The sequence below is a fragment of the Oryzias latipes genome, chromosome 2 (genome assembly GCF_002234675.1).
Source record: "Oryzias latipes chromosome 2, ASM223467v1".
Lineage (NCBI taxonomy): Eukaryota > Metazoa > Chordata > Actinopteri > Beloniformes > Adrianichthyidae > Oryzias > Oryzias latipes.
Window position 1 is genome coordinate 213,243 of NC_019860.2, and position 11,502 is coordinate 224,744.

Genomic DNA, 11,502 nt, shown 5'->3' on the forward strand with positions numbered 1-11,502 from the left:
CTCGCCCTCCCCTCACCCTCCCCCTCCCCCGCAGTCTTGTTCCGGCAGGTCGCCAGCGCCACAGGCTTCTGCGACCAGCGGCGCCTTGGCCTCCTGCTCCACGACTCCATCCAGATTCCCCGGCAGCTCGGGGAGGTGGCGTCCTTCGGCGGCTCCAACATTGAACCGTCGGTGCGCAGCTGCTTCCAGTTTGTACGTGACGCCCCGACATGCCCCGCCCACTCAGTCTAGAGCTGCAGGTTCAGTGAGGCTGGTGGGGGTTTGTCCGCTGAAAGTCTCTCCTCCCCCTGAAGGCCAACAACAAGCCGGAGCTGGACGCCGCCATGTTCCTGGACTGGATGCGCCTGGAGCCCCAGTCCATGGTGTGGCTGCCCGTCCTCCACCGCGTGGCCGCCGCAGAGACCGCCAAGCACCAGGCCAAGTGCAACATCTGCAAGGAATGTCCCATCATCGGCTTCAGGTGAGGCCAAACTCTGCCTGCGGCGAGGAGGACGGCGCCGGTGTGGGGGGGTTCTGTGGGAAGCTGTCCTGCAGGGAGTTAATGTTCCTCCAGCAGGAAAACACAAACATAAATCCTCCTCCCCTCTAAGAGCTCCTCCATCCGCCCCCTCCCCCCACCCCCGTCTCCTTTGTAGGGTCCAGCTCCTAAATTACCCCTCTGTCTTTGCCCCCCCCACAGGTACCGGAGCCTGAAACACTTCAACTACGACATTTGCCAAAGCTGCTTCTTCTCCGGTCGGGTCGCCAAGGGTCACAAGATGCAATACCCCATGGTGGAGTACTGCACGCCGGTAGGAGGCTCCGCCCCATCCGGGCGCATCAGTTTGTGAATGAATGTTTCCATGGCGATCTGAGACGCAGAGGAAAGATCCGGCCGCCTGAGCGGAGGATTGCAGTGATCAGACGAGACAGAGGGTCCATCTTTAATGACGACCCTCCTTAAGCCTTTAACAACTGAGCTGTCAGCGGTGACGGCTAAATGACAAACGCTCTCTGAGCTCTTTTACTCAACCAGCACTAACCAGCTGATTCTGACATGGAGAAAAGCATCATGGGATGGTTTGGGTTGATTTACACTGGGAAAATCTTCCCTCTACGCGAGCACTGTTGCATAGCGACGCAGACCTGCTGAGTCAGAGTTAGCGGTTTGAGTGTGAATGCTAAACTACCGTAAAGAAAGATTTGCTCAGCCACAGAATCAGCTGGCTTACGTTGACGGTGTAAGGGCTTAAGGCTGTCAGGTATTGTCGGTGCAGAGCAGCTTTTGTCATGTTCAGAGTCCCTGTGATTTACGTAGATGACGTGAAAACGTCACGACTGTGGCGTAGCGTGTCGGTGTAAAGCTGCTCTTTTCTGCGTTAGAATCCGTTCAACCTGGTTACCTGTTCAGAGCTAGTTAACCCTTCAGGAATGGGTAACTGTTCAGGTCCATACCGGGAACCGGTCCCGACTAACCCTTCAGAGCCGTGTGGACCTGCCGACAGCTTCAGTGGGTCAGGGTTGGGTTCTGGTCAGGAAGGTTCTCAGGTTTTCCGGATCTTTCTCCAGACCACGTCAGGAGAAGACGTCCGGGATTTCGCCAAGGTGCTGAAGAACAAGTTCAGGACCAAACGCTACTTTGCCAAACACCCGCGCATGGGCTACCTGCCGGTGCAGACCATTCTGGAGGGAGACAACATGGAGACGTGAGGCTCCCACCCCCACTGACTGCACACCTCATTACCCACAATGCATTGTGCTAGGCTGTCACTCTGAAGTACAAATGTCATCCTCCATGGGGGTCTTCATCCAAACCTCCTCTGTCTTACAGTCCCATCACCCTCATCAACTTCTGGCCTGTAGACCACGCGTGAGTACACACACACACACACACACACACAATCATGCATGCACACACACATAATCATACATACACACACAATCATGCACACACGCACACAATCATCCACACACACACACACAATCATGCATGCACACACACAATCATGCACACACACACACAATTAAGCATACACACACACACATACCAAATGCACACACACACAATCATGCATGCACACACACACACCATAAACACACACACATACCACACACACACAATCATGCATGCACACACATAACATACATGCACACACACAAATCACATGCACACACACACCAGTGCGTGCACATACCCTGGGATCCCGTGGAAGATGTGCGTGCACATGCACTAACGCGGTGCCTATATGTGCCCCCCTCCCCCCAGGCCTGGCTCCTCCCCCCAGCTCTCCCACGATGACACCCACACCCGGATAGAGCACTACGCCAGCAGGTAACTCCGCCTCCACCGTGACTTCATGGTTTAATGAGGGAGGCATCTCCCCCCTCTGATATATAGGGGGCGCTGTGACCACACGGCTGCAGGACCACCATGCCCCCCCCCCCAGCTGACTGTGTGTGTTTCTGCATTAATCTGGTCGTTGTTGACTTTTCCCTGAGAACACGTGTGTACCGTCCCTCTCTAGCGAGTGCCTCCCCAGGGAAAAACTATTGGTTCCCCCCACTTTGGGGGTCCAGACCATCACAGACGTCCAGCAGCAGAGGCATGATGTGGGGGGGTTCTGCTTTGCACTAACCTCTGTGTTTCCCCCCTTCCAGGTTGGCAGAAATGGAGAACCGTAACGGCTCTTATCTGAATGACAGTGTCTCACCCAATGAGAGCATGTGAGCCACGCCCCCTGACTCACTGATTGGCTGACTGCGTGTCCTCTTTGTTCCCATTGACTGCTTGTAATTCATCTCCTTCTTCAGTCATTTCCTGTTCTTGAATCAGACCTTGTTGAGCGTCCTGACACCTGCTCCAGAACCCTCTTGGTCCTGCAGAGGTTGTTCTGGCCTTCATGGTCTTAGAACAGCAGCTGGTTCTTCTCAGAGCACCAACAGAACACCGAGGAGCCTCTGCTGTCAGAGTAGACTCACCTGGTGGATACCTGCAGTGTCATTTAGATAACATCAGAGCAGGTTTTGAGGACCAACCCCTCATTTTGAGAGCTTTGAAGTTCATTCACAGAAGCACCAAAGGTTCTCTGATTAGAACTTCAAGGCTAGTATCTCAGGAAAGATCCTCAGCTGTAAAACCTGTATTGTCGTGATGTGAGTCGAAGATCAGGAACAGGTTTTGGGCACAGGTGTGCTGCAGGTGTCCATAGAGGGTTAGGGTTAGTGACATGGGTGGGATAAAAGCATAGACACAGGTGTAAAGTTGTAACACATGCTAGACAGGTGTTTCAATAAATACACACAGGTGTGGAAAGGCTTTGATGTAGCACAGGTGTGACACCTGTGTCTATCTAAATACACACAGGTGTGGAAAGGCTGTGATATAACACAGGTGTGACACCTGTGTCTATCTAAATACACACAGGTGTGGAAAGGCTGTGATATAGCACAGGTGTGACACCTGTGTCTATCTAAATACACACAGGTGTGGAAAGGCTGTGATATAGCACAGGTGTGACACCTGTGTCTATCTAAATACACACAGGTGTGGAAAGGCTGTGATATAGCACAGGTGTGACACCTGTGTCTATCTAAATACACACAGGTGTGGAAAGGCTGTGATATAGCACAGGGGTGACACCTATGTCTATCTAAATACACACAGGTGTGGAAAGGCTGTGATATAGCACAGGTGTTATCCAGGTGAGACTAAACTGAAATCCTGCAGCTGAGGATTCACTACTGCAGCTCCTCAATGTTTCTTCTTTTTTCTTCCATCTGCCTGTTGGTTTTTCTTTTCCTCCATCTTGTGCATGTGACCATCTTCTGTTTGGCGTGCACGCACACACACACAGGTGTCTCTGCCTTCAGCCATGGGGCGTGCTTGATGTGTGTGTGTTGTGTGTCTACAGCGATGACGAGCACATGTTGATCCAGCACTACTGCCAATCTCTGAACCAAGGCTCTCCTCTCAGTCAGCCCCGCAGCCCCGCCCAGATCCTCATCTCCATGGAAACTGAGGAGAAGGGGGAGCTAGAGAGGGTCCTGGGTGACCTGGAGCAGGAGAACAGGTGAGGCTGGACAGCATCAGAGAGCACAGGTGATCAGCGTGCAGCCACGCGCTCATCCTCTGCTCCTCTGCAGGAAGTTACAGGCCGAGTACGAGCGCCTGAAAAGAGCCCACGACAGGAAGGGCCTGTCCCCGCTGCCGTCGCCCCCCGAGATGCTCCCCATGTCGCCGCAGAGCACGCGAGACGCCGAGCTCATCGCAGAGGCCAAGCTGCTGCGGCAGCACAAAGGCCGCCTGGAGGCGCGCATGCAGATCCTGGAGGACCACAACAAGCAGCTGGAGTCGCAGCTGCACCGCCTGAGGCAGCTGCTGGAGCAGGTGAGTTCAGACACCTGCAGGAGGGGCACACACACACCTGCAGCGGGTACACTCACACACCTGCAGGAGGGGTACACACACACCTGCAGGAGGGGTACACACACACCTGCAGGAGGGGTACACACACACCTGCAGGAGGGGTACACACACACATGGACCGGGTACACACACACACCTGCAGGAGGGGTACACACACACATGGACCGGGTACACACACACACCTGCAGGAGGGGTACACACACACATGGACCGGGTACACACACACACACACCTGCAGGAGGGGTACACACACACCTGCAGCGGGTACACTCACACACCTGCATGAGGGGTACACACACACCTGCAGCGGGTACTCACACACCTGGTGTTCCGTGTTGTGCGTCCGACATGGGTTCTCTGCACTGACCGTCTGTGGGGACAGAGTCTAGGCAACCACGCCCCCTGCTGGGTAAAGTGTGACTGTGCACACCGCTCTCATTTTTTCACCCTTAATTCAAAGTGCTAATAAATTCTTAATTGACATCTATTAGAAATATGATTGTTTAGTTAGAAAAAGCTTTTTGCAAATGACAATTGAATATTAGAATCATGTCAACAGCGCCCTCTCCTGGTGAAAAGCTACTTCATTTGCAGTCTCAGACTCATCAGGGCGGCGTCCAGTTAAGTCCCGCCTCCAAACCCTTACATCGATTTTTCAAGGGGAGTGGTCGCTTCAACGCGCGTTTCTGAGCCCGGTGTGAACGCACGGTGAAAACCACGCCCCATGAGGTTTACTGTTGTCATGGCGACAACAGAAGCGTCTGAAAGTGTCACCAAAACCACCAGATTGATGAACATCAACAACTCTGTGTGTGTTAGACGGACTCCAAGGTGAACGGTACGGCCCTGTCCTCGCCCTCCACCTCCTCCCAGCGCTCTGACTCCTCCCTGCCCGTCCTACGAGTGGCCGCCAGCCAGACCACCGACACCATGGGTGAGTGCCGCCATGGCGCAGCGGCGTTGTCACGATCAGCCGCCGGGAAAACGCCAAACATCTGTTGATGCTTTGCAGGTGATGATGATCTGTCCAGCCCTTCCCAGGATGCATCTGGTCTAAAAGAAGTGATGGAGCAGCTCAACAATACCTTTCCTCACAGCCAGGGTGCGCTGTCTCCACTCTCCTTACTGCTGAGGTGTTGGGTGTTTGATCAGCTGACGTTGTCTGGACGTTGAGTCGTGGCGTCTGGGCTGACTGATGACGCTAAGTCCAGACGCCACGACTCAACCTGTGGACTTTTAGGAACTTTTAAGCTACAAGAATTAGAAATGTAGCGTCAGAGGATCTTTGTTTTCAGTTCTGTTTCCTGCTGTGAACTCGTGTCAGCTGAGACTTTAACGGTGGAGCTCTAGCTGCATGTTGACGTTCTTTGAAATGTTTTAACCCTTTGACTGTCTACAGCAGGGGTCGGGAACCTTTTTGGCCAAGAGAGCCATAAATGCCACATAATGCCATACAATAATGTAGCGTCCCTTTCCCACACTGAGGCACAGAGACTTAACTTCTTTTGAGGTTCTTTATTCTGGTTACTGCAGACCGCAACAAACGCCGTACAATTAATTCAGCAACTCCTTATTCTCTCCCGCCTAGACGAGAGCGTAGGTGTAGATGTGAGACAGACATAGAGCCAAACACACACTCACACTGCAGTGAGTGACGGGCAGCGGGTTTACGTTTTTACCATCCCTGCTGCCTGTACCCAGGCACGGCAATTCAAAGGTTTCCAGTTGGTACAAACTCTGTGAAATAATAGATAATAGTAACTGATAGCGCTGGCGCAGATTTTTCTCTCCAAGCACCGCTACTACTGCGCGCCTCTGGCATGGCATCAAACCCGAGATGGACTGGTCTAATGAAAAAAAAAGTATAATTAAAGATTTGTCTGCGAGCAACATGTGACCATCAAAAGAGCCATATATGGCTCGCCAGCCATAGCTTCCTGACCCCTGGTCTACACGGTTAACTGAAGCAGAGAGAAACAGCTTTGTGCTGACAAACACAGCTGTTGTATATCTTTATGAATGACATAAACAATCATAGAGCTACAATGACTCTGTAAGTCTGATACGATTCTGTCAATCACCTAGACCTCCGTAGAGTTACAGTAATTCTGTGATAATCTGATCCTAACTATGATAGTTAATGTAACAGAATACCAACAGATAGTGATGCTAAGAACGGCAGCTTGGCTCTTTTTTCCTTTTGACTCATCAGCCCAAAGCCGTTTTCTTTGAATTAATCTAAAATGATCATAATGTTACGGTGAGTGAAAGGGTGTGTGATATTTAGGCGTAGCCGCTGACATCGCTGGAGCTAAAAGCTTAACTCTGGAAAACTGCCCAAAGTTACCCACTAGTTAAGCCTCAGGTTAGCTCAGTTAAAAGGCACATCTGTTTTATTGGGGTGGGTGTGGGGGGTTCTCTGTTCATCCTAGCACTGCTCTGATCTTCTTTCTTGCGCCTGCTCTTCCATGGTCCAGGAGGGAGAAGGGGACATCATCTTTGAGCGGTCAGTGCCTCACTCCCCATCATCCATTTTTATTGCAGTGTGTCCTCCTGACAGACAGGGGGCAGCACAGGAGCAGGCTCATTCATGAGAACGTGACATCGCTAACGTCTGCTCTCCTCCCCGTCAGGTCCCAGCACCCCCAGCCATCATGGAGTCGGCGGTCATCGCCATGACAGACGCGCAGGACGCCATGGGACAGCCCTTTTGAACTCTAGCCCCGCCCCCTACATAAAGCATGCTTTTCTAGTCGAAACAACTGGATTGAAGAGTTTACAAAGAAATTCTAACATCTATTTTTGTGAATGATGGTTGTTGTAACTTAGACTGAGTAGTTTCTTAACGCGTCCTGACGTCATTCTCTGGTTTTTAAACTTCTATGCAAAACTGTAAAAAAACGGAGAGGGACAGACCGGATCTCTTTCTATTGACGAGCAGCCCGAGCATTTCACACATTTCTATCAAAAAATGATTGTAATAATACGTTTTCTAAGAGGACGCCGCTTCTGACTGATGTGTGTTTGTGTGTGACTACTGCATACCAAGGGTAACTGGGCAGGTAGAGCCACGCCCCTTTGTTTGAATGGCTGTTGGAGCCAAACTATAGGTGTTTGTCACCATCGTGGTAACCTGACATGCTAAGTACAGGTGCAGTCTGTAACTAGAGGGCGGGGTTGGACTTACAGGTGCAGTTTGGTTCCTACACCCGCTGTCCTCGGTCTCTGCCGTACTGATGTTGGTTTACAGACCAGACTGACAGAAGAAGGAAAATAGAAACCAATGCAATACAAAAACAGCTAAAGTATCAGACCCAACCAGGAGGATCCAAGTCCACGACCTGAAACAAGAACAACCCGTCCAAAAACGCAGCCCAAAACGATTTGACTCATCCGGCCCAAGCTGAACAAGAGCCAGACCAGACTCCGCCCCTTCCTGGTCTGGAGGTGTGTGTTGTGTGGAAGTGAACATCCTCAGCAGCAGCATGACCCGATGGTTTGTGCGTGAATCAACAAACGTCTGTTCTTCACGACATATCAGACTCCACCAAATGTATGCCTTACTACTGTATTACGAAATGCTTTACTATGTATCAATAAAGCACGCAGTTATGTCCAGCTGCTGGCGCCGTGGTGTTTGTGAGGCTGACGACCAGGTCCACAGGTTGACGGCTGGACTCTGGACTTGGTCCTCTTTGGTACATTTGGACAAAAAGCTCCATTTCTCTGCTCATCAAAGCAGCCTGAAGCCAAGAACCGTCTGACTGTTCAGAAACAACTATTGAAGTAAACCTGGATGTTTGAAAAGACTGAAGATGATGAGGGGAGGGACCCGCCTAACCCCTTCAGAGTCACAGGAGCCGACCTGGTTCCTGTTAAGTGAGGTTAGAGTTCACCATGGATGGGTTACCAGTGGACAGACACACTGGGGCTTTGGGGCTGTTTGGGGTCCAATGGACCCAGGATGCATGTTGTTGTAGACCAGAGGACATGTCCTCCACACAGGTGTTGATGCATAGATCCTTGATGAGTTCTTCTGTTTTTGCCATTTCTGCTCACATCTCTAACAAACTGTTGTAACGTTTACCCCCCCTGCACTCACATGAAAGAAGGGGGTGGGGCTAACCTTCGATCTGACCCTTTGTGTCTGATCTCCAAGGACATTTGGACCTCTTTTGGGCTTCGGTACCAGGAGAAGGAGCTGCTGTGGGCCTGCAGGACCCTTTAAGGCTGTCTGGGAGAAGAGGTGCTGCACAAAGAGTCAGCAGATGATGGTTTCCATAGCAACAGGCTGTGGTTGCCAGGAAGGCACTCACAGGCCTGTCTTTTGTTGTTCAGAGCTGCTCGTCATCAGCATCCTCTTCATCACAGACTCACAGAGATGATGTTCTAAGTTGAAGGAAGGATGAGAAAGTCCTTCCTCTTTGCTGCTGCTTCATTTCCACCAAGAGTTCTTGATGCTTTCTTGTTTGATGGTTCCTGCTTTGGGACGCGCTTTGGATCCGGTTCTGGAACCTGTTCAGTTTGGTGTTCTATGTGCTGTTCCAGATCCTGCTCTGGATTCTGGTTCTTCTCTTTGCTTTTCAAAGATCATTGCCTGGTATTCTGAAGCCAAAATCTGCTTCAACTTGGTTTTTGTAGAAATCTGAGTGGACTCTGTCAGAACCAAGGGGTTCTGGTTAGCAGCAGGTCTGGAACCAAAAGATGAACCAGAACGCCACAGGGATAAGAAGGAGTAGAGGAAAAGGAGGTGGGACACAGAGACACAAAGAGGACTCTGAGCTGGTCTTCAATAAGCTAAAAGAACATTTGTGTCTATCTGCACCTGTCCAAACGAACCTCCACTTCTCTTTCCATATTTGACACAAACCTGGATGTAGCACATACTGCAGTTCCTCTGAAGACCTCTGGAGGCAGTGTCAGAGGGAGAACGTTCCCATTGACTATGTTAGTGCTACAAGAAAAGTGTTTAAAATAATCCAGAAACCAACTCATGGATAGACTTGGAACAGGCGTTATGTGGAAAGATCAACCTGTCAGATCTACCATTTATTAGCCAAACAGTTAAAAAACAGTATTCTTTCAAAAGTATTAATATAAACGCCATTGTAACCCTTGTGCTATCCTAGATGACCCCACCCTCACATTGACATGTTCTCCCTACCATGACAAAGGTGGATAAAGGTGGAAAGATTTCATGTAATCCATGGACACCAGTGAAGATCACAAATCATTGAAGAAAAAAGGTTCAGAGCACTGTCTAGTGGGTCTAGATGACCCAACTCCCAATGGTAAAGTGCCTAGGATAGAACAAGGGTTAACAGCCTGGTGGGAATTTCTCAAAATATCAAAATCATCAATTCCTTTTGTTTTTTTCTAACTTTTCCTGTCCAACAGCTGGGCAGGCAGATGAGAGCTGAGGGCCTCTTGTGTTGGACTTATTTTACTTTAACAAGAGGGGTTATTAATCTACAGACAAACCAAAGGTATGTCTGAATAAACTCCTTTTGGAATTGAGGCCAAACTTTATCAATTTCATTTATGATGGCTGTGTTTGGTTTTAATTCCTTTAATGCTCTCATTCTGTCTTATTGCTGCAGCTAGAGGCTCAATAAATATAGCAAAAAGAGAAGGAGAGAGTGGCCAACCCTGTCTGGTTCCTCTTCTGAGAAAAAGTTAGTTTATTAGTTCTCACTGACCGTCAGCTTCAGATCAACACAGCTGCTCCTAAAGCTCAAAGTCAGACTGTCCTGAAAATGGAACCAAGCTGGCCTGTTGGCTGAAAATAGCAGTCATGGAAAAACATGTGGTTCTCATTTCATTCAATATGGTTGTAGACAGACACTGACATCTGTCCAGAAACAGGCCTGAAGTTAGTCTGAAGCTGGTCTGAAGTTAGCCTGAAGCTGTTCTGAAGTCAGTCTGAAGCTGATCTGAAGTTAGTCTGAAGTTAGACTGAAGTTAGTCTGAAGTTAGTCTGAAGTTGGCCTGAAGCTGGTCTGAAGTTATCCTGAAGTTAGTGTGAAGTTAGCCTGAAGCTGGTCTGAAGTTAGTCTGAAGCTGGTCTGAAGTTAGCCTGAAGCTGTTCTGAAGTCAGTCTGAAGCTGATCTGAAGTTAGTCTGAAGTTAGACTGAAGTTAGTCTGAAGTTAGTCTGAAGTTGGCCTGAAGCTGGTCTGAAGTTATCCTGAAGTTAGTGTGAAGTTAGCCTGAAGCTGGTCTGAAGTTAGTCTGAAGCTGGTCTGAAGTTAGCCTGAAGCTGTTCTGAAGTCAGTCTGAAGCTGATCTGAAGTTAGTCTGAAGTTAGCCTGAAGTTAGTCTGAAATTAGCCTGAAGTTAGTCTGAAGTTGGCCTGAAGCTGGTCTGAAGTTATCCTGAAGTTAGTGTGAAGTTAACCTGAAGCAGATCTGAAGTTAGCCTGAAGCTGATCTGAAATTAGCCTGCAGCTGGTCTGAAGTTAGTCTGAAGCTGGTTTGAAGTTAGTCTGAAGTTAGCCTGAAGTTTGCCTGAAGCTGATCTTAAGTTAGCCTGATGTTAGGCTGAAGTTAACGTGAAGTTAGCCTGAAGCTGGTCTTTAGTTAGCCTGAAGATGATCTGAAGTTAGCCGAAGCTGGTCTGAAGTTAGCCTGAAGTTAGCGTGAAGTTAGCCTGAAGCTGGTCTGAAGTTAGCCTGAAGTTAGCCTGAAGCTGATCTGAAGTTAGCCTGAAGTTAGACTGAAATTAGCGTGAAGTTAGCCTGAAGTTGGTCTGAAGTTAGCCTGAAGTTAGTGTGAAGTTTGCCTGAAGATGATCTGAAGTTAGCCGAAGCTGGTCTGAAGTTAGCCTGAAGTTGGTCTGAAGTTAGCCTGAAGTTGATCTGAAGTTAGCCTGAAGCTGATCTGAAGTTAACCTGAAGTTAGCGTGAAGTTAGCCTGAAGCTGGTCTGAAGTTAGCCTGAAGTTAGTGTGAAGTTTGCCTGAAGATGATCTGAAGTTAGCCGAAGCTGGTCTGAAGTTAGCCTGAAGTTAGTGTGAAGTTAGCCTGAAGCTGATCTGAAGTAAGCCTGAAGTTAGCGTGAAGTTAGCTTGAAGCTGGTCTGAAGTTAGCCTGAAGTTAGTG

The 11,502-nt window shown here is 49.5% G+C and overlaps 1 protein-coding gene across 7 annotated transcripts in view; it reads left to right on the forward strand.

Annotated features, from left to right (window-relative positions):
- Nucleotides 1-8,023, forward strand: part of dmd (dystrophin) — an 86,444-nt gene extending 78,421 nt beyond the window's left edge. For 3 of the 7 annotated variants that reach the window (XM_020701359.1, XM_020701358.1, XM_004086008.3), the window contains 13 exons: nt 35-192; nt 294-460; nt 680-791; nt 1,549-1,685; nt 1,811-1,849; nt 2,246-2,311; nt 2,638-2,703; nt 3,891-4,049; nt 4,123-4,366; nt 5,225-5,339; nt 5,418-5,507; nt 6,883-6,911; nt 7,039-8,023. In XM_020701359.1, the coding sequence (XP_020557018.1) occupies nt 35-192; nt 294-460; nt 680-791; nt 1,549-1,685; nt 1,811-1,849; nt 2,246-2,311; nt 2,638-2,703; nt 3,891-4,049; nt 4,123-4,366; nt 5,225-5,339; nt 5,418-5,507; nt 6,883-6,908 (1,379 nt within the window). In that variant the 3' untranslated portion in view covers nt 6,909-6,911; nt 7,039-8,023. The remainder of the gene's footprint in view (nt 1-34; nt 193-293; nt 461-679; nt 792-1,548; nt 1,686-1,810; nt 1,850-2,245; nt 2,312-2,637; nt 2,704-3,890; nt 4,050-4,122; nt 4,367-5,224; nt 5,340-5,417; nt 5,508-6,882; nt 6,912-7,038) is intronic. The other 4 variants (XR_002289629.1, XM_020701361.1, XM_020701363.2 and 1 more) reach the window with 4 other exon arrangements.
- Nucleotides 8,024-11,502: the final 3,479 nt, after the last annotated feature.